This window comes from Amphiprion ocellaris, chromosome 19, assembly GCF_022539595.1.
Source record: "Amphiprion ocellaris isolate individual 3 ecotype Okinawa chromosome 19, ASM2253959v1, whole genome shotgun sequence".
Lineage (NCBI taxonomy): Eukaryota > Metazoa > Chordata > Actinopteri > Pomacentridae > Amphiprion > Amphiprion ocellaris.
Window position 1 is genome coordinate 33048973 of NC_072784.1, and position 23178 is coordinate 33072150.

At 45.3% G+C, this 23178-nt stretch overlaps 1 protein-coding gene and 1 pseudogene across 1 annotated transcript; one reads left to right on the forward strand and one right to left on the reverse strand.

Annotated features, from left to right (window-relative positions):
- Positions 1-570: 570 nt before the first annotated feature.
- On the reverse strand, positions 571-12306 carry scaf1 (SR-related CTD-associated factor 1). The gene is made up of 6 exons (XM_023295942.3): positions 12153-12306; positions 4945-8408; positions 4119-4201; positions 2386-2685; positions 2045-2173; positions 571-1410 (listed from the first exon to the last, which is right to left on the reverse strand). The coding sequence occupies exons 2-6, from the start codon at positions 8318-8320 to the stop codon at positions 1252-1254; spliced, it is 4047 nt and encodes a 1348-aa protein (XP_023151710.2). The 5' UTR covers positions 8321-8408; positions 12153-12306; the 3' UTR covers positions 571-1251.
- A 1148-nt stretch (positions 12307-13454) lies between these two features.
- Positions 13455-22841, forward strand: LOC111586242 (tubulin alpha-1B chain-like; annotated as a pseudogene).
- The last annotated feature ends 337 nt before the right edge of the window (positions 22842-23178 follow it).

A 23178-nucleotide genomic window follows, 5' to 3' on the forward strand; every position in this document is an offset into this window, starting at 1 on the left:
GTATATATGTTAGCATCATGTTAGCACCATGTTAGCATCAATAACCCTGTCTATATATATGTTAGCATCATGTTAGCACCAATAACCCTCACTGTATATATGCTAGCATCATGTTAGCATCAATAACTCTGTATATATGCTAGCATCATGTTAGCATCAGTAACTCTCACTGTATATATGTTAGCACCAGTAATCCTCACTGTATAGATGTTAGCATCATGTTAGCATCAGTAACCCACACTGTATTTATGTTAGCATCATGTTAGCATCAGTAATCCTCACTGTATATGTTAGCATCATGTTAGCATCAGTAATCCTCACTGTATATATGTTAGCATCATGTTAGCATCAGTAACCCTCACTGTATATATGTTAGCATCAGTAATCCTCACTGTATATATGTTAGCATCATGTTAGCATCAGTAACCCTCACTGTATATATGTTAGCATCAGTAATCCTCACTGTATATATGTTAGCATCATGTTAGCATCATAACCATCTCTTTAGGTTTGCTTGATGCACAGTAAATTCTGTTGAAACCGTTCAGGTGAGCGTCAGCAACAAGCAGCTGAACTTTTTACATCAAAGTTTATTATTAACCGTTTGAGTTTCAGCAGAACACAGAAAGTGAAGCCAGAAGTCGAACTGAAGGAATAAGACCACGGTTCTGTTTTGGTTTTCAAGCAACATTTATATTTTGTTGGTCATTTTATAAAGAGATTTAGTAAGTTCCTCAGCCTCATTAACACATGCATACATGACACAGAGAGCAGAATGGAGAACTGAGGACTGTTTGAACCATCAGTTCCAGCTTGCATACTGTCTGTAGAGTCTCACAGAAGTCTGGGATGCTGTAGTGTCTGGAGCGTCTTCAGGATCCAACAACATCAGCTCAGATTCTGATAGAAATGGTCTGGTGGAGACAGACTAGCACGAACATCTAATTCAATGCTATTAAAAATAGCCCTGTAATTAGTACCACGATTGCGAAACCTCTAATGGATACAGTCAACAAAACTAAAAACTTTAAGCTTCACAAACTGAGTATTTATTACAGGGTTGAATACTGACTGTTTTCTGGTGGAACCTTCATGATAACGTTTCTATGTCAGACATATTTACAGTGAGTGCAGAGATTCAAGGAGAAACTTCCATAAAATGACCAAGTATAGACAAGGTGGGCTATGAAATATGAAAAAATGAAGCCCAAATGTTGAGAGGAGGGCAGAACATTTATAAAAAGTTTCCGATCAGGCAGAGGAATGCAATGTTCCCGGGTCCTTGTCATCCCTCTCCTCTTCATCCATCTTGCGTCCGTGTTTCCGGAAGTATTTGTAGCGCTGAACGTACAGCTTCACCAGGTTGCTGACTTTGACGGGGTTGATTTCTCCGGTTCGGCTGTGGCAGATCTGAGGAAACACACACAGGAGTCAGTAAAACAGTTCACGTGCTTTCCTTATTCCTGCTGCTGTCAGGAAGCATCCCTAAAGGCCTCTACACTCTGTGTGGTTTTAATCTTCTAAGTTCCCAGCTTGCTCCACTGTACCACATGAATCTAATAATCTTTGGGCACGATGTGAAGTTTGCTCTGTGCAGATTAATGATGAAAACGCAGCTGAATCTCAGCCTACGATGTATGTGAGTCGACGTGAACGAAGAAGAAATCGTCATCAGCGTGCGCCGTCCACAGGAAACTAGCCAGACATGAACCCTACAATCACAGGGAAACTAGCCACACATGAACCCTACAATCACAGCGAAACTAGCCAAACATCTTTCTCCAAATCATCTCTTTGGGTTTACTGATCAGTACATCATTTCATCCTGCATTTCTATTGGTTAGTTACTTGTCGTAGGTCCAGCAGCATCACACTGAGATGACCACCCAGAATTTATGGCAGCTTGTCTTTGGTCGCCATGACAACAGACGTCCTTGAACCTGTCTCTCAGTGCAACATAGGACCACCAATTTAGAGCCCAGACCAAAGACATCTCCACCATTCTCTCAGCATTGCTATCGGTCTGGGACACCGTAAATCGTACCTTGTGCACAGCTTTCCTGAGGATGTCTTTGTATTCGTCCTTGTTGATGTCTTTGCGCTGATAGTAAGGTTTGATGGCCAGTTTCACCTCCTCTACAGCTCGCTCCTGTGTGTGCAGCTTCTTCAGGTACTAAATAATAATCAGAATTATACAAGTTAGGAAATCAGAACTCTACGCAGGAGAAATACGAAAATAATAGTGACGTATGGAGGACTAATCTCCTTTACAGTTATGCTGACTGCATCCATTAATGTGCCAAAAAGATCAGCTCTATCTGCACCCTATTTCTCAGAGAAATGTCTGGAACTAGCAGGGTGCTACTGAAGGCTGCCATCCGTTACCTTATCAGGGTCTTTGCTCTCCGTGTCCCAGCCGGAGTCTCCAGAGCTCCCAGTGACTCCAGACAGCCCCACCGGCATCATGGAGGGGGGAGTCTGGGCACAGCCACTGGCTATGGAGGGGTGCAGGTGGGATGGGGGGGTTTTGGTGCAGCCGACCAATGGGAGGGAGCCGTGGAGGATGAACTGGGCTGGGCTCAGAGCAGGAGGCTGGGGCTGAGTGGGGGGCATCTGTGAGGAAGAGGAGGCTGAGGAAGGAGGAGCATGCTGCTGGGTCTGGTTCTGGTTGGCCTGGGACAGAATCTGCACCAGAGACAGAGTTAATTCGGGTTAGAGCTTCTAAAACCAGTTCTGAGGAGGTTCAACATGTGGACTGTCATGGAGAAGAATTCTAAAACCAGGAGGGCATCACATGCTTACAGACATGAACTAAGCTGAGCTGCATCATTCATGAAACACGAACAGCTCAGCAACACGTAAAGAAAAGCATGAATCTCACAGGTTAGGAAGGAAAGTTTCAGATGATCCAACACTGAAATGCGTCTCTGTGTTTCCTGTCAGATTCACCTCCTTCAATCTGGTTAAAGTTTGGGAAGTGAAATCTCAAGTGTCTCTAAAGTCCACTTTGAGAAAAGGATTAATCGGAATACGTTCTATTTCCACCAATCAGTGACCAACAGGAAAGAAGGTCTCTGGTTGTTATGGAAACAATACCAGCGTTACACCTGTTCACTGCCTGTTTACTGTAGAAGCTGTTGTGTTTGTATGAACTCTGTTACTCTCCATACAATTTAAATCTGACCCAGCCAAGTGTCTCATGTTTTCTGAGGAGAATGCTGCAGTAAATGAGAAGGTCTGATCCTGTCCAGGAGATGCTGTACACCTGCCTGAACACTCAATGCTCCTCTGACAGCATCTGGATGTCGCTTTGACTCGTTTAAACTTTGTTCAGAACATGTGAACTCCAGGAGGATGATGCTTCTTGCCACACTGCAAACACTGTTCAGAGAACGTTTGAGGAACATAATGGAGAGTTCAGCATGTGGAACTGACCTCCAGGTTCCTTTGACCAGAAAACGGGTCTGATCCAGTCTCAGCTTCTTCCAGGATCTGCTGCTACTCCAGGACCTCCAGAGGTCTGAGCATCATCAGCAGCTGGTTTAATGTGGTGACTGATGGGTTTAGCATTTAGAACTCCAATGGTTCTGGTCTGCAGTACGTTTCAACACTTTAAGATCATGCTTGGGGAGCGACTGCAGCTTCAGTCAAATGAATAATCTAATACCTCAAATATTGTTCTCCACCTCCTAAATGCTCCATCAGTCTGAGGTTTGAATGTTTACAGGCTTTAATAACCAAACTGCAGAGGAAGTACTGAGACTATAAACCCACCTCCACATGCTGCTAACGGTGGTGACAACAGGACCGTTTATTAACGGGGTTTGAAGCTTAGATTTATTTAAACATGTTAATGTTGAACAGTTTTGCTAGACGGTGAAACTCAATTTAGTTTTGCTTGAATATGAAACCAGGAGACACCCAGACTGAGAAATTCATTTAAAAACCTGAACTTCTCCGTTAGCGGCTCAGCTTCATCTACAGCTCACCAAAACAAACAGATCAGATTTAACTTCTATGGAAGAGCAGCCAGACATTCTGTTTTATATGTCAGACACAGAAACGCTGATTGTAAATGAAGACAGAGGACGTGGACACCTGAAGACAGAATATCTCACCTGGCTGGTAGCTTGGATGAACTCCTGTGCTTTGGCTCTGCTAGCGATGTTAGCTTCTTCCATTTTGAAGAGCAGAGCGGTCACTGAGAGGAAGAATGACACCATTATTTCACCAAAAGCTCAAAAACAGAGACATGAAAATGCAGCAGAATGTAATATCTGAGCCCTTATTAAGGACTGAATAAAGCAACGTGTTTGGAACATCTACTGGACTTCAGATGAACCTCCAGACCAGACTAAACCTGGACACGAGGACTTAATGAGGTCAAATCATTTATAACTGGATTTAGAGTTAAATTCCTTTTGAGGGTTCATGGAGCTCATCCATGTTAGAAGACAGGATATTTATGGACAATATTACATTTATGGACATTATTATATGATGGAGCCTGAGTGAAGAAATGAAGATGTTCTGACTAAAGAACATCAACTAGAACATCCTGCTGGTATCATTTACCTGATTCACCTTCTTACTGAACATCTTCAGAGCATAACAGAGCCTCTCCAAGTATTTATACACATATTTTATAATAAACACGTCATGTAAACCATCACTGGTTGCAGTCTGAAGTGAATAAATCTCTCCTGTATCCATAGAAAAATAAAATAACGGCTTTTCTGTCACAAGCAAAAGTCTGGAAGCTCCAGCTATGAAACAGAACCGAGTCCAGGAGCCGTCTCTAAAGGATGTCTTTAACTTCAAGGTGATATGGGTTCTGTAAAGCGTCCTGAGACATTTTGACCTGTATTTGGTGCTATATAAATGAAATTGAATTGAATTGAATGGCTGTTGGTAAAAACGTGGCTGACTGAGGAGTGAACTTACGAGCCAAGACGCCTCCCGTTGTGCAGTCAACTCCGGTCTGCAGACTCCAGGGGAGGGCAGGAGCTGCTGGAGGAGGAGGAGGAGGAGGAGGAGGAGGAGGCTTACTGGCAGATGAGGAGGAAACCGAGGAGGAGGAGGAAGGGTCAGACGAAGACATGGGCAGAGACAGAGAAGTGAGACCACAGCCTGCAGACGAGGACGAGCTGGGAGGAGAGGCCAGAGACTTCGGAGCATCATCTGGAGGCGAGTGCTTGGCAGTGGGAGTGGACAAGGCGTTGAGTCCAACACCCTGAGGTGTGGACAGGCTGGACGGGCTGGACGCTGGGAGGGGGGGACTGGTCTGGTTTGGACAGTCCTCAGCCAGAAACGAAGGGTCTGGAGTCTTACAGCTGCTGTCTACTGTCTGAGAGTCTGGAGAAGACTCCCTCATGTCCCGCAGAGGAGCAGAAGACGGAGGAGGAGTGTGCGGTGGAGAGGAGGAAGGAGGCAGCACACTGGTGGAGGAGGAGGTGGAGGAGGACGAGGAGGAGGAACAGGGTACAGGACCGGCTTGGCCAGTATGTGGACTGACTGATTTCCCTCCATCTCCCCCGGCTGACTGAACATCTAAGGAGGCTCCACCCCAGCCTTCGGACCTGGCCTTCATCTGGGTGGAGTCTCCAGCCGTCAGCCCCGCGGTGCCTCCTTTTTCTCTTGTCTTCTTGGCCAGGCGACGGCGGCGCTTGGTCGCCAGAGAAGACGAGGGAGAGGAGGCAGAGGAGGAGGTGGATGTGATGGAGCTGGGTTTGGTTTTCTTGGATTTCAGCCCTGCAGGACCGGCTAAGGACGACGGCGGTACAGACATGCTGCTTCGTTTTCCGATGCCGGCCAGGTCTTTGCTGCGGCCGCTCAGCGACAGCGGCTCTGAACAGGGTTTGAGGAATGGAGATCTGCTCTCATTGTCCCTGCAGAACACCACTGCTATAGATCCACCCACCACTGAGCCCCCAGCACCACCTCCTGTCCCTCCTGGACCCAGGAGGTCCATGCCCAGCTTCCCAGAGCCAACCGAAGCACCTGTGGTGCTGCTCACACCTTCACGGACCAGCACTGACACTTTGGACTGAAGCTTACCTTTCCGACTGCCGCCACTCTCCTTCTTGGATTTGCCAGAACGACTCAAGTCCTTTCTGCTGCCTTTGTCCCGCTCTTTGTCCTTCCCCATCTTTCTGGCTCTCTTGGCTGACGGGAGGCCCGCTGGGACGGAGCCCGAGCCGGAGCTGACCATCAGGGAGGACAGGCATTTGCTTTTGGTTCTGTTGGAAGAGGAGGAGGACTCAGACTGGCCAAGTTTCTTTAACGTGCGAGACTTTTTTTTGGGGTGATGTTGTCCAGTCTTGGCTGTGGCTTTAGTTTTGGGGCTGAGGACAGGAGGTTCTGGAGGCAGAGCAGCAGGAGGCGTGTCCTCTAGAGACGGGTAGTCTGAGTCCAAAGCCTCACCGTCCAAAGACAACACATCGATCTCAAGTTTGTCTGAGTAGCGGTCCGATTCATAGCTGTGATACCTCGGCGGTGACAGCGACTGCGATCGGTTCCGACAACTTTCCCGGTCCTCCACCTCCCCGGCCGAGTGCCATTTCCTCTTCTTCTTCCTCTTATGAGGTTTGTCAGAGTCCTGGGTGGGCTCCTGGGGGGAGTCAGGGGCCAGTCTGGGGGAGCCGGGGACAGTGGTGGTGGTGGTGGTGGTGGTGACCGTGATGGTTCGCTTGATGGCGAAGAGGTCGGAGCCGTTGAGGTCCTGGATGGATGGAGGGACGACAGGCCGGCCGTCCCGTCTCCGGTCCCTCTCGTGCTGCCGGTCTCGGTCAGCGTCCCTCTTGTCCCGGCTTCCCCTGGACCTCTTTGAAAGGCCTCGCTCTCTGCTGCTAGAATGATGTCTTCCCTTCCTCTCCCTCTTCCTAGAGCTGGAATCTCTGTCTCGGTCGTCTCTTCTAAGGCTACTGGTGCGGTTCTGTTCTCTGTCTCTGTCTCTGATTCTGTCCCTCTCTCTGTGTTTTTCTTCTGACAGGCTGGAGAAGGAGCGTCTGGCGTGGCCTCGTCCTGAGGAGTTGTAGGATCGTGATGCCTCTGGACTGCTGTGTTGTCTTTTCTTTCTCTTCCGGCTGCTGCTCCTGCTGCTATTCCTTCCTTTCACCTCCTTCCCAGCCTTGTGTCCTCGCTCCTTCTCCTTGCTCCTCTCGTGGGTCCCCTCTTTGCCCTTCCTTTTCTTTTTCCTCCTCACCTCCTTTTCATCTGCCTTCCTATCTTTGCTTTTCTGTCGGTCACACTCCTTGGAAGTCTTGGAGGACTTGTGGCTCCTGCTGCCCTGCCCTGCTGAAGGTGTGAGAGGGGAGGAGGAGGCAGAGGCTGGAGGATGGGAGGAAGGAGGTGGCAGCTGAGGAGAGAGAGCAGAAGGAGCAGGAAAGGACATATATCTTTCCTTCCTTCTGCTGACCAGCTTCCTCCTCAGATCCTCCACTCCTACCACCGGCTCCTCCTCAAGCTCCCGGTCCACCTCCCAGTTGCCCTCCGTGCACACGGACACGAAGCCGTCCTCGTCCAGCACCCGGAGGATACGCTCTGGTTTTGAACCGAAGAAGGAGACGCTGGGGGAGTTGACGGGGAGGACTTCCTCAGCAGATCTCTTATTGCTTCCATCTCTGTCAGCCACTCCAACTATCTCCCCCTCCTCGATCTCGGAGAGGTCAGAGTTTGGACTCTGGCCTCCAGCTTTGGAGGAGCTATAGTCCACCCTCCTCCTCAGAGGGAGCTGGGTGGGCAGGCAGGCCTCCGTCAGGGTGTCTGTAGAATCAGGAGGTTCTTCCTCCTTCTCCTCAACCTCCCTGTCACTGTTTCTCTTCACCATCCTGATGCTTCCACTCCCACCATCCACATCTGAAGCGGGGGAACCAGTGGGGTCAAAAGGGTCATATTTCTCCCCGTCCCCCTCGTCTCCCTTCACCCGTCCCTCTTGGTCTCCATCGGTTGGGTGGAAAGGATCGTACATTTCCCTGTTCTGGTCCACTTCTTCACAATCAACGCTCGGCTGCATCGAAGTGTGCGGTAAGCAGTCTGAGGAGGTGGTGTTGGACGTAGGTGCAGCTGAAGAGGCAGAAGTGGAGGAGACCCTGGCCACCTCCGTCCCCGGAGTCCGACTCTTCACATGGTTCTGATAACCCGATGAGTTGGCGCAGACAGAGGAGGACGTAGACAACGGTGAGGATGGCTCAGATGAAGGAGACGACAGAGACAGGGAGGGCGAGCAGAGAGGAGGACTCCTGGCAGCCTCTCCAGCTCCTCCTGGAGAAGAGGAGGCAGCAGGCCTCCTTTTGAAGCCTTGTGCTGGAGTCAAGTCCATGGGCCAGGAGAACTGGAGGTGCAGCTGTCAGACCGTTGGACCTGGAGGCTGTTAGTCCACAACAGAAGACAGGGATCCAGGAACAAACCTAGAGGAAAAAAAGAGGACAGGCGTCATCTTACATCATTATCTACACGTAGCTGAGATAAAACATGTGGACAGAGCAGAAGAAGACGCAGAATCAAGTCCTTGTTTTCTGCAGCGAGTTGTGCTGCTGTAGTGTGTTTTTCAAAACAGAGTTCAAACCGTGTTTGTTCTGGTTCGGCCCGGTGTGTTTACGCTGAATGGACTTCACTGGTGCCATCATCTACAACGGATCCAACCAATGACTGGTTCCTGAAACTAAAACAAACTCCAGCACAGACAGTTCTCCTGCAGCCGATCACTTTATGGTACCACACGTGAATGACCCACACCTGGACCTACAACACCTGGACAACCGACACCTGGACCTACACCACCTGGACCTACAACACCTGGACAACCGACACCTGGACCTACACCACCTGGACCTACAACACCTGGACGACCCACACCGGGACCTACAACACCTGGACAACCCACACCTGGACCTACACGACCTGGACTTACAACACCTGGACGACCCATACTTGGACCTACGCCACCTGGGCCTAGTGATGTTACAAGATGTGCCGAGGCTTCGAAGCGTGTGCCAAGTAATGGGGGGGCATGTCCACGAAGCGCGTATTGAGGCTTGCTTCATTTAGGGGAGGAGCCAAAATGATGACGTTCGAAGCCTCGCAAGCCGGTCGTACCGCGTGACTGGTTCAGGAACTGGTTCGCAGGTTTGACGTGCAATTCAAAATATAAGGGGCAGCGAAATGGATTCCCCGTTCACATTTGTTGGATTTTTACCTGCTGTATCTTTGCATTCAATTGGTTTGAGACTCTTTTTTTTTTTATAGAACCAGTCAGAAAGAGAAGATTTTACCGTCTGGGAACACTTTGACCTGATTTCTCCTAATAAAGTAGGCACATAACAAGTGAAGTGTAATATGAATAACTGTGACAACACCACACACCGCTTGTTCTAATTTCTTCTTTTTCTGGTATTTTAAAAGGTGAAGTGTCTGTTGTGTTCCAAGGAGCTAGAGAAATATTGTCCAAAAAAAGAAGCCACCTGAATCCCAGCACTGTGGAAAAATTGATATTTTTGAATAAAAACTAGGGCTGGGACTTTAACGCGTTAATTTCGATTAATTAATTACAGCGAAAACGCGTTAAAAATAATAATTAATTGCACCCTCCTCAGTTCCCTCATTTCTGGCACACAGGTAACTCTGATGAACACTCCAGCCCAGTAGGTGGCGGTAATGAACCTGAAGTCTGTCTGTAGCCATGAAGAAGAAGCACAGGAAGTACTGAGTGAAGTCAGGCACTGATGAACAGTGAAGGAAGACCAGATTGAGCTTGTTGGGCAGAAAGTTTTCTTTTAAAAATCTTCCCAATGGCAGCTTGGATAAAAGCCTGGTTGTGTGTAAATTGTACAACAAAGAGTTTTCTGATCACTGCGTCACTTCAAGCCGACGGTATCACCTCAATGTAAAACATGTTGCTGTTAGCACCAGAGCTAACGTTAGCTACGAGTCATGCTAACAGCCAACGGTGTAGCCATCCCATAATAGACCACTTTTCTAGACAGTGCTTGAGTTTACAGAAAGTCTTAAAATGTTGAATAAAATCGCTATAATTGCACTTAGATTTGCAGTAATCTGTGAATGTAGCAGACAGATGAAAAATGCAGATAAATAGAAATTAAACATTTTTGTGGTTTAAGTTTTTACTCCGTCAAGGCTCTGCCTCCTTGGAGGAGGAATGACCTAAACAACAAAAATATCTCTTTTAATAACTTAATTATAAAATTTTTGTTTATAAAAAAATTACATAAATAAAAATTGATATTCCTATAAAAAGAACCATCAAAATTCCACCATTTATCAGACCCAGAAAAGATGAAAACAGAATGAATCTGTGGATTTTCAACTTTCTGAAGCTCCTTGAACTACTTATGCTGAGTTTATGTGCCACACAGTGGAAAAAACAACTAAATTCAGGCTTTAAGTCATCAAAATCACTTTTTTCTATATGTCCCATTTTCCTTTTTTAAAATAAATTCTAAATTATAAACACGTATATGTCTATTCATTGATTCAACTGTCAACCACAATTTTATTTGAATTGAAAAACTTCATTTATTGTGTCAAATATTGCTATTTGACAAAACTGCAATTAAATTGCGATTAATTAATTACAAAGCCTGTAATTAATTAGATTAAATTTTTTAATCGCGTCCCACCACTAATAAAAACAAATAAAATGTTGTCCCTACTTTTGTTTTACAGGTTGTCACTGGTACCACACGCAAAGTCACAAAACAGCAAGTCGCAAAAGCACAATAAATTTTATTTATATAGCCCTTATTACAATTAAAGATATCTAAGCACATTACAGAAAGCCAGAACCTGACATCAATCAAGCAGTCAAGCTACAAATCTCAAATCTCTCCCCAATTTGTTTCCATTTCCCCCTCTGTTCCTGCTATCAGGAAAAGCAGACACTATATTAAGTATATTACTTGTTTATTGGCATTATCATTTAAGCACAATTCAAAGCTTCACATAGCAAAGCTAGTGTGTCACTATAGGCACTCTGTCTGTTTTACTTTTATTTGTCCAGTTGATGGCGCATTAGAGCAAATGAAGCACCACGAAGCTTCGAACCATGAGTGAAACAACTGGATGGAAAGCCTCAATGCTTCATGAAGCTTCATCTCGCCAGCACTACCTGGACCTACACCACCTGGACGACCCACACCTGGACCTACAACACCTGGATGACCCACACCTGGACCTACAACACCTGGACCTACACCACCTGGACCTACACCACCTGGACAACACACACCTGGACGATCCACAACTGGACCTACAACACCTGGACGACCCACACCTGAACCTACAACACCTGGACAACCTACAACACCTGGATGACCCACACCTGGACCTATAACACCTGGATGACCCACACCTGGACCTACAACACCTGGACCTACACCACCTGGACCTACACCACCTGGACAACACACACCTGGACGATCCACAACTGGACCTACAACACCTGGACGACCCACACCTGAACCTACAACACCTGGACAACCTACAACACCTGGATGACCCACACCTGGACCTATAACACCTGGACGACCCACAGCTGGACTTACAACACCTGGACGACCCACACCTGGACGACCACCACCTGCTGCCCTGAGCATGGTTGGCAGTACAGGTGGACCTACAGTCTGATGATGTGGTTTAATATCTTTGTTTCTCCATTTCACTGCTGTTCATTAAATCAGTTGAATTTTCTAACGTGGAGCTTCAACAGTTCTGGTCTGTTCGGTGTGTCTCTGACTCGATGTGTCTCTGACTCGATGTGTCTCTGACTCTGATTCGATGTGTTTCTGACTCTGACTCGGTGTGTTTGTTTCTGACTCGGTGTGTTTCTGTTTCTGACTCGGTGTGTCTCTGACTCGGTGTGTTTTCGTGTCTGAAGCTAACGGTGCTAACGGGAATGTTTTCGCTTTCCGGCCGGTTCCCGCCGCTGGTTCCGGCTGAACATCTGGTTGTTTGCGGTGTCTCGTTAATTCATAATTCTGAGTCCATTTTAGTCGCTGATGGTGAAATAAATCATCATGAATATAAATAAAAACGACTGATCTGAGATCAGAGGGTTAGCTAGCGGCTAGCTTAGCTTAGCTTCCAGCAGCTAGCAGTAATGAGACTCCAGTAGGAGCTAAATGCTAATCCGTTACCTTTAGCCTTCAATCTGGCAGCAGACAGCCGCTCTGATTCACCGGAATCCGTTAAACTCAGTGAAGCAGCCGGTAAAGAGGAGCTTTAGCTGCTTCTGGTCGGTTTAAAGCGGCAGCCCTCCTCCGTTAGCCACCGCCATCTTCCTCCCTCAGACCGGACACTAGGAATCATGGGAAACCGAGTTTTGTCAGAAGATTTAAAACTTTATTTACATCAAACGTTTACAGTAAGGGACAAAAATATCACAGACTGGTGTGAAACAATACAAATAATTTAACTGTAAAAAGAAATAAGGAGAGAAGCGTAAAAATACACAGATCAGTGTTAGATGATGTAAATTTAGATGTTTATTTAAATGTTTTATTGCTGTTTATTTTATTGTATATTTTAGTGTTTTATTGCTGTTTATTTTTATTGTATATTTTACTGCTCTCTCTGTCTTTAAGTTATTATTTTAGATATTCCACTGTGCTGAGTTCTTGTAAAGGACTATAGAAATAAACTTTAATTGACTGATTGATACAAAGGTTGAATGATGAGAAAATAGTTTGTTTATTTATTACAAAACTTTCTGGTCTGGTTCTGATGGTTGACGGTTAAATAATAAATGAATGAACAATGTTCAGTATTTGTTCTTTTGATTCTTGTCCATTTCTAACAGTCGGACATGATTTGTTTTTCGTTTAAAGCTCATCATCCCTCCGTTGTCTGTAAGCTGTATTCTGTAGAAGGTTTTATCCACAGCTTTAATCTTCTGTAACCTCAGCATGTTTCTGAAAGACAGAGAGACTCAAACCAGAACCTCTAGCTGTGAATTACAGATTCTTGAGATCAGATGTTAGTGGGTTTCTTTTTCAAGATATCTACATTATAATATATATAAAGAACCCATTCCCCGTTTAAAAACAGAATAACAACTATTTTAAATGGCATCTCTGTTTTCTTACTGACTAATAAATGCAGCAGAAGTTTTACATTTTATGGTTTCCAAAGTGGAACTACAGGATTCTATTCTAACATCATCTGTTTTTATTGAGCCTTAACTTGGTTCTTCTTCCAGCGATATGAATAAACTATAAATAATTAATCTATCTATTGTAGTATCTGATCTGATATGAGTCCTGATAGTTGTTGACCATAAAGTGAACTTTTGACTAACAGCTGTTAGTAATTTCATTGGTATGTGTTTCCAGCCCAAGAAACTCTATGCTGTATTGACACTGGGGTCCACTGTCAAGCTAAAGTTGACCTGTGACCCTTAGGGAATGTGCAGAGTAGAGGGTTTTCGTCTGAGGAGGTATTGTTCTTGGGTAGGGGTTTGAACCAGATGTTGTAATTCTATCCTTTACCAGAGGGTATAAAATGACCACCAGCCCTTTGTTCAAGTGGGATTTTCATATTGGCTGGGAAACTCTCCACAGGCAGACCATGGTGCCTGTTCAGATGCTGCCTTTTTATATAATAAAATTATATTATAAAAGTAACAGTGTCAACGGACGTTTTCTTCAACATCTGCACATCCTTGAAGTCTAAGAGAAACTACGACAAAACAGTGGCGACAAGGATGGGATCGGTTTGTGGTCTCCTTTGAGGTCACCGACAGCTCCAGCGCACTCTCACACCGCTTCAAAGAAAAAGGACCGGTCAGAAGAGTGAGTATGTTTCTCTCACAATGTGGGGTGCTGGTTAGTGCGTGGAAGCTGGGGGTGGTTGGCTGCACTGTAACAGATCATGTGTGCCTTTCCAGGATGTGTTGAGGTTTAGAATAGCATTCGGTCTAAATTGGGGAGTTTATTGCTCATAGCTAGAGTTGAGGTAAGAGTTAAAAGTAAAGAGTTAAAGAGAGAAAAAAGTATAGAGAGAAGAGAGTTTAGAAGTGAAGAGAAATGATGCTGCAGCAGTAGAGTAGAGAAGAGAAAAGAAGTTGAAGAGAGATAAATGTTGAAGTTAAAGAGGTAAATGTAGAATAGCTGAACTAGTAACGATGAAGCAAGCTAAATAACCATGCAAGATTAATGAGACAGGCCTGAATCTTGTTACCGGTAAGACGTGTAAATTAGACGCTTTAAGTGAAAGTTGGGTTTTGAGTAGTTGAATTGGTGCTCAGAAACAAAAGAGGACAGAGTAGATTTTACCTTTGGGCCCAGAGGTCAATTGGCAAAATGAAAATATAGAGATGAAGAGAGACCAAGTGAAGAAGAGGAAAAGAGGCCTAAAAGAAATAGAGTTTGAGAAAAAGAGGAATGAGGATAACAAGGGAAGCCACAGATTTGAACAAAGCCCTCTGGGAGGCAGGTAGCACTGGCCACAAACCCTGTTATGTGAATAGCCTACATGTAGCAGGTAAGTTCATAGAACTGGGGATATAAATGATTATATTCAATCGTAAATAAGTTCCCTCTCAAGTTCCCACCGAAAGACGTCACGGTGTCCGATGCGCTTCTTGATTGAATGATTTATATCCCAGGATGGTAGCACAAATTTAGATGATAAGAGAGAGAGAAAGTTAAAGGAGCAGCTTAAGCATGCTTTTAGGATTTGTGTGAATGACTTGACGCTGGGATTGGATGCTGAGAGTGTTGTGGATGAGGTTGAATAGGCCTATGTGTTTTATTTTGTGAGTTTGATATTTTTGATGTGTGTGCTTTATTCTGTGAGTTTGTGTCGGCGCCTATGTCTGCATCTGGGTCTGGGTCTGGAGTGCACGCCAGCCCCTCCCTGATGTGTGTTTGTCTGTGTGTGCGTATGCTGCAGCGACTGTGTGTGTGGGAGATCTCTGCCAAAATGAGAGGGTTAATAAGAGAAACAGATAATGAATGACTAAACGGAATAGGGGACATGTCTGATTGAGTAGACTTTAAATTGAGGATTAAGTGCTGTTGGTGGTTTTTGTCTGTTAAATGTCTTGTCTGTCTCTGTGTGAGTGTGTGTGGTGCTATAGCTGAGTCCGGAAGGCTGTAGTGTGTCTTTGTTTGATATAGAATAGACTTCCTATTAAATAGGTATATGTAGAGGTTGGGATTGGCTATAGGAGATTTTTGCCTCCTCACTGTTAAATACCTATGATCCCTTCTGCAGGGGGACGTTTATGAATTTGCTGAATCCTTATGAGCCTTATAAGAGGACTATTGTGAATTGATAATGTATCTGAGCCTTATAGTGGATGTGTATACATCTGATGAATATATTGGAGCATTTGTTGAGTCTGAAGAGAAGTAGAGACCAGTGAGGACATTCTGTGTGCATGAGCATGTATGAATACTTGAGATGATGAGTAGTGACAGAGGAAGTTTCCTGATAGAGTTTGTTAAAACTGGGAAAATAGTTTAACTGTTAGAGGACACATTCTGAATTCTGTGTTTTAGCTGCTGATGGGGAAGATGAAAATGATCTAAATGTTGACAGAGATGTGCAAATTGCAACGAGTTGTTTTTTGGGTGATGTGTAAGATTGATGGTGATCATATGACATTAACCCTTTGTTTTCTTTGTTTTCCAATGTTCGACTGTGATGTATGAGAATTGTGAAGGAGACTGAGGAGATGGAATGTGTCTGAATTCTGATCCCCAAGAGGACAGATGAGTGGACAGCTGACGGTGCTCTACAAGAGCTGAAGCTTTGTGGATGACAACATGTGTGGCTCTGGTGTCCGACGTCATCCAGGCTAGTGTGATTTTATCCACAAACTGTTTTTGATGTTATTTTGCTTATGGACACACACACATACATTTATTGCTGATATTGGGGACACATATTTAGTCTGTTCACATATAGGCCTACAGTGTTTCCTTTAGTTTGGGGTTAATGAAGGACATCTGTGTATACATCGAGGGGATGTTTCACTGATTGGAGAGGAAGCTTGGCAACAGACTGACCATCTGACCATTTAATTGATGAGTAAATCATTACTGATTTAGAGGATTGTTAAACATTTGTAGAGAGGTTGCTTTGGCTTGAAGACTGTTGAGTGCATGATGTCAAAGATGGACCGTGAAGTTAGGAGAGTGATTACGCCGGTTGATGCAGTCCAAAGGAGCAATCCGCTTGTTAAAGGTATTGTAGAGATGTCAGGGAAGTGGAGCAAGCGATGGCCTGATATCGACCGACCTTGGCCGGTAGAGGGGACTCTCAATCCTGATGTGATAGAGACGATGCAGGTGCTGATGTCCACCCATAAAGCAGGCCAGAAGAAAGGGAAGAAAGGACAGAGACGCATGGAGAAGAGACAGATGGAGCTGGGTATGCTGAAGTTGTTTGAAAATGAAGGACAGAAGTTGTTGAAGGCTGTGAAGGAAAGGAGAGAGCAGAAGGTCAAGGAAGCAGATCAGCTAGTGGAGAAGGTTGATGTACCTTTCTCACATGTGGCTTCAATGAAGAAGCCCCCACCTAAGGAGAAGGAGGTGAAGTTTGCTGATGTTTATCCTCAGCTCCCAGTGCTTAGAAAGGGGGGTGACTGTTGCATCAGAGATGAGGCTGTTGGAGGATATGATCCAGCAGTGAGAAGGATTTTGGCTAAAGCAGAGAAGAGAGGTGATGAGAGAGTGCAGAGAGGAGGTCTAGGAGAGAAGGAGACTGATGAGAGTGAGGATGGAGACAGTGATGGAGATTCTGAGAGTGAGAGACAGTGGGCTTTAAGAGAAGTTGAGAGTAGGAAAGGAAAGGTGTTAGATAAGATGTGTCCAGTGGTTGTTAGAGGCCAGAATCTGGAATACAAGCCTTGGCAGAATACTGATATGTCAGATATACTTGAGAAGTTGCCGACTCTTCAAGATGGGGCATATCCTTGGATTTCAAAGCTAGAGGAGGTCCTGGTGGGAACACAACCTGCCATGGGAGACATTAAGCGACTCTTAGCTAGTCTCCTGGGAGTTCCTGTGATGGAGGAGATCCTACAACAAGCGGGTCTTAACAGATATGTGGCAACTGAGGTGAATGATGCAGAACTCTTTGCTGCCAGTCGAGGTCGGATGTGGAGAGCATTGAGAGATACGTTCCCAACGAACATACATCCAGATAATATTTTGGTTGAGCCACTGGGTCCAGAGGAGAATCCGAGGGCCTATGTGTCCAGGGCTCATCAGGCATGGAGAAATGTCACAGGAAACGACCCAGATGTGAACCAGATGGAGAAGTTGATTCTGCGAGGTAAAATACAGAGGGGGCTGCCCCTATCAGTGAGGAGTAGATTGGCAGAGGTGGTTTCTCTGGGAAGCATGATGAGAGCTGCCTACACAGATCATGTGGCTCATCTGGTGGAGCTACACAGGAAGAAGGAGCGTGCTCAGAAACAGCAGGACGAGGAGATGCTTAGGAAACTACATCAGATGCAGCTGGTAGAAACTAGGAGAGAGACTAGGAGAGAGACTTGTAGTGAGTAGTTGTTATAGAAGTGAGTCTGAATCCTGAGAGCAACATACATCTACAGTCAGTGAAACAGCCAGAGGATTCTTATTGTGTGATATATGATTTGGGAGTATAGAGTGCCAGATCTTTTAGTAGAGTTTTCAGTATTTCACTAAGTGTAGAGAAATTACATAGTTCTTATATTTGCAAATAAATATTGTAAGGTGTTTTGGATACTCAGTCTGTTGTTAAGTTTTTGTTAAGTTGGTTGTTAAGTTTGGTGTTGGGGTTTTTGTTAAGTGGGGCCATAAGCAGGTAAAATGGTGAAGATTAGTCCTACAGAATTAAGTACTGAACTGTATTTGGGAGCTATCTACCATTCATAATGTCAAGGTGTTTGCTAAAAAAAAAAAAAAAAAAGAAGAAGACAGAGGAAATTAATGGTATGTTGATATACTGCTCTGTTGACATCTGACAACACAGGGGTTTGAATTAGGTGCTGAGTGTCATCCGAGTGAGCTGAGTTAGTGATAACATTAATATGTTACTTTTTGAGTTTTATGCCTATATGACTGATATGAAGTGTTTATGATAAGGGGGTTTCATTTACTTGGATGTTTTCTCCTAGGAGGTGAGTACATTGGGATCTCAGGTGTTTTCTTTTTTTTCAATTGCTTAGGGACAGTGATGTTAGGCAGGAGGAGGTCCACTGAAGGGTGCGATGGGTCGACCAGCCTGACTTTGGACAATTTTTGATTTTTATTTCTGTGATTCCCAAATGGATTTACTTCCACTTATTTCACAGAATCGTTTGAACCTCTTTCGATTGGCTTGGAGTACCATATGTGGTCGCCTAGGCAGAGGGACCGTGAGAGAATTTTCCTGTCTTGATTGTTTGATGGATAATTTGGGAAAGATAGCTGCCTGGCAGGTTTTTCGCTCTCACACTCCATAAATTTACTATATTGCTGAGCTTGTGCTGTGATTAGCATGAACAGAAGAAAATGTCATAAACATTCTGTGTGTGACTCTTATGTACTCAATATTACGATAATTAGCTAGACAAATGTCTCGAAGGGGGGATGATGTAGTATCTGATCTGAGTCCTGATAGTTGTTGACCATAAAGTGAACTTTTGACTAACAGCTGTTAGTAATTTCATTGGTATGTGTTTCCAGCCCAAGAAACTCTATGCTGTATTGACACTGGGGTCCACTGTCAAGCTAAAGTTGACCTGTGACCCTTAGGGAATGTGCAGAGTAGAGGGTTTTCGTCTGAGGAGGTATTGTTCTTGAGTAGGGGTTTGAACCAGATGTTGTAATTCTATCCTTTACCAGAGGGTATAAAATGACCACCAGCCCTTTGTTCAAGTGGGATTTTCATATTGGCTGGGAAACTCTCCACAGGCAGACCATGGTGCCTGTTCAGATGCTGTCCTTTTCATGTAATAAAATTATATTATAAAAGTAACAGTGTCAACGGACGTTTTCTTCAACATCTGCACATCCTTGAGGTCTAAGAGAAACTACGACACTGTCTATCTATCTATCTATCTATCTATCTATCTATCTATCTATCTATCTATCTATCTATCTATCTATCTATCTATCTATCTATCTATCTATCTATCCATCCATCCATCTATCTATCTATCTATCTATCTATCTATGTATGTAGAGCAGTGGTCCTCAAACTACGGCCCGTGGGCCGAATACGGCCCGCCTCCCAATTTGGCCCGGCCCCCTGAACAATACCAGAGACGCATTGTGATTTTTTTTTCAGTCTGGCCCCGCGATCAAGACTAATACACACAGAATGTGACATTCTATTCCACCCTTCTGCAGTCTAGACTCGCCCCTGTCAAATAAAACGGAGTAATGGCGAAAAGGTTTGGTAAGAGAAAAACTGATTCAGAATGCAGGATATTTAACCTGCAGTGGACAAACGATTATTTTTTTGTTCAGTGCAAAGAAAAGGCTGTTTGTCTCATCTGTCAAGAGGCGGGCGGTATTCAAAGAATACAATCTGCGCCGACACTATGAATCCCGTCACAAAGACAAGTATGATCACTTGCAAGGCCAAATGCGAGCAGACAACTCTCAAAGCTAAAAAGTGGACTGTTAGCTCAGCAGAATACATTTGTACGCCAAGCTCAGCTGAACCAGTCATCCGTTCGGGCCAGCTTTCGGGTTGCTCAACTGATAGCAAGCAGCGGTAAACCTTTCACTGATGGACAATTTGTCAAGAAATGTTTGAATGCTGTCGTAGAGGAGGTGTGTCCCGAGAAGAAAGATGTCTTTAATGCCGTGACTCTCTCGGCGAATACAATCACCAGACGCATTGAAGAAATCGGGGGTTATGTATATTCCCAGCTGCAGCAGAAGACGGAAGAATTGGACTTTTTTTCATTAGCACTGGATGAGAGCACGGATGTGCAGGACACAGCGCAGCTGCTCATTTTTATTCGTGGAGACTGCTCATATGAGTCATTTAAGTAAGAGATTCTGCTCTGACAACTAAGCTGAACTTTTACCTGTTAAGATTGTGCATGGCACAACAGAAAGTTAATGTTCCATGGACTTTTTTTCTGTGAAGAACCCAGAGAGGGTTATTTGGTTATTATTTATTTCACAAATAGTGTTATTTATTTCCTGACCTTTTTTTCTGTGAAGAACCCAGAGAGGGTTATTTGATTTTTATTTATTTCATAAATAGTGTTATGTATTTCATTAATAGTGTTGTTATTTATTTTAAGATTTGGTTATGTGTGGCTTTCTGGAAAACAATAAATGTTTACGTTTAGACACCCCTGCGATTGTCACACTTTTTCTGTTACAAACTGACCCCAGCCCCCCATCAGAGAAGGGAAAAGTTATGTGGCCCTCACAGGAAAAAGTTTGGGGACCCCTGATGTAGAGGCAGCATTCCGGATGAGAGTTCAGGACGGTTCCAAACAGCTGTCACTGACGAGCTTGTTAAAAAGTCCTAAAATATGGCGTTATAATCCGAATACTAAATCAATAAACTGCTATTATCAGTAGAACCATCAGAATTTCGGGTTTGGGTGTTTTCAATTTGATGTTTTTGACTTAAAAAATAAATCTACAAAGACGTCTGTCTCCCCTCTGGTCGGTAAATGGTTCGGTCCTTCTGCTGGAAGGCGCGGACTGCTTCATCCTCCATTGCTGTCCCCAGAGGGTCCGGAGGTTCTGGAGGTTCTACTGGTTCTGGAGGTTCTACAGGTTCTACAGGCTCTGGGGATCAGCGAGGTTCTGTCTAGTTCTATTTCTGCAGATCAGCATGGTGAGAGATTGTTCAGTGTTCTCCTTTGGACCTGGTTCCAAGCTGGTACCGAGCAGGGCCGGACCGGAAGCAGCTCTCTGACATCAAGTCTGATTTTAACCGATTTAACTGATTTTAAATATTCGGTGACTGTCGTTGAAGTTAATGTAAAAACAGGAAGTGTGTGGAGGTTTACTTCCTGTCCAACATTCTTATTATTAGTATAAATTATAATTAAACATAAACGGCGGTTGGACTTTATAAAAGTGACTCAGAGTGTTTTCCTCTTCTGTGTAGTTTTGGTGTCAGATAGTTTTCATGTCTTCATGGATCAAGAGCTGTATTTTAAGAATGTAATCGTGTTTCCTCTATGTTCTGGGGTTAGGGTTGAGATGTGACTTCCTGATGTGATGAATAATGTAAGGACCTTCTATAACTGTTCCTCAGCGTGAGTGCATCTCCATCCACGTGGGTCAGGCTGGAGTCCAGATCGGGAATGCCTGCTGGGAACTCTACTGCCTGGAACATGGGATCCAGCCGGACGGACAGATGCCCAGCGACAAGACTACTGGAGGAGGAGACGATTCTTTCAACACCTTCTTCAGTGAGACCGGAGCTGGGAAACATGTTCCCAGAGCCGTGTTCGTGGACCTGGAGCCTTCAGTCATCGGTAAATAAACTCTGTGATTTGGTGCCTTGGCCTGTTTCTGAGCTCAATTGGTGAAACTGTGACTGAATGTCTTAGATGAGGTTCGTACCGGAACCTACTGCCAGCTGTTCCACCCCGAGCACCTGATCACCGGTAAGGAGGACGCTGCCAACAACTACGCCCGAGGACACTACACCATCGGCAAAGAGATCATTGATCTGGTTCTGGACAGACTCCGCAAACTGGTGTGTAGCTTCAGAGCTGTTATCGTCACCTTGAGCAGGAAGTTTGATTTTTGTATTTATGTTTGGTTTCCTGCTTCTCTTCTGTCCTCAGGCCGACCAGTGCACCGGCCTTCAGGGCTTCCTGGTGTTCCACAGCTTCGGTGGAGGAACCGGGTCTGGTTTCACCTCCCTGCTGATGGAGCGTCTGTCTGTGGACTACGGCAAGAAGTCCAAGCTGGAGTTCTCTATCTACCCAGCCCCCCAGATGTCTACTGCCATGGTGGAGCCCTACAACTCCATCTTGACCACCCACACCACCCTGGAGCACTCCGACTGCGCCTTCATGGTGGACAATGAGGCCATCTACGACATCTGTCGCAGGAACCTGGACATCGAGCGTCCTGTCGTACACCAACCTGAACAGGCTGATCAGCCAGATCGTGTCGTCCATCATGGCGTCTCTTCGCTTCGATGGAGCCCTGAATGTTGACCTGACGGAGTTCCAGACCAACCTGGTGCCCTATCCTCGGATCCACTTCCCTCTGGCCACCTACGCTCCAGTCATCTCCGCTGAGAAGGCCTACCACGAGCAGCTCACTGTGGCCGAGATCACCACGCCTGCTTCGAGCCGGCCAATCAGATGGTGAAGTGCGACCCTCGCCATGGCAAGTACATGGCCTGCTGCCTCCTGTACCGAGGTGACGTGGTGCCCAAAGACGTCAACGCCGCCATCGCCACCATCAAGACCAAGCGCAGCATCCAGTTTGTGGACTGGTGTCCAACTGGCTTCAAGGTGGGCATCAACTACCAGCCGCCCACCGTGGTTCCTGGAGGAGACCTGGCCAAGGTCCAGAGGGCCGTGTGCATGCTGAGCAACACCACCGCCATCGCCGAGGCCTGGGCCCGACTGGACCACAAGTTTGACCTGATGTACGCCAAGTGGGCCTTTGTCCACTGGTACGTAGGAGAAGGGATGGAGGAGGGAGAGTTCTCCGAGGACAGAGAGGACATGGCAGCTCTGGAGAAGGATTATGAAGAGGTTGGAGTTGATTCAATGGAGGGAGAAGGAGAGGAAGGAGAGGAGTAAACCTCAGACATATGTGTTAATCCTGTCATGTAGTCCAATCAAATGCTGCTTTAACATCTGTTTGTTTCTGGTTACTGCTAATAAACTACAGCATTCATTGTCAGACTGTGTTTTCATTCAACACTATGATGTGTGGAGCTTCTTTCAAACCGAGTTCATGCATCCCATAATAGTGGCTGAGTTTGTTTTTGAGGTAAATCTGATTTACTTTAAATGGTGCCAAATGTTCATCCTGAAGCAGCCATCGCTGGTTAAAAACCAGCAGTTTATAATGTTTGGGTGATAATCCAAAGGTGGAAGTAGTCTGTCAGAAACAGGAAACTAAACCTCTAAAAGCTTCAACATCCTCCACCTGCTGGATGTAGATCACTGGAACAAGACTACGAAATACAAGCTCTTATAAGGAGATAAATAATTAACCAAATGTGGAACAGCTGACT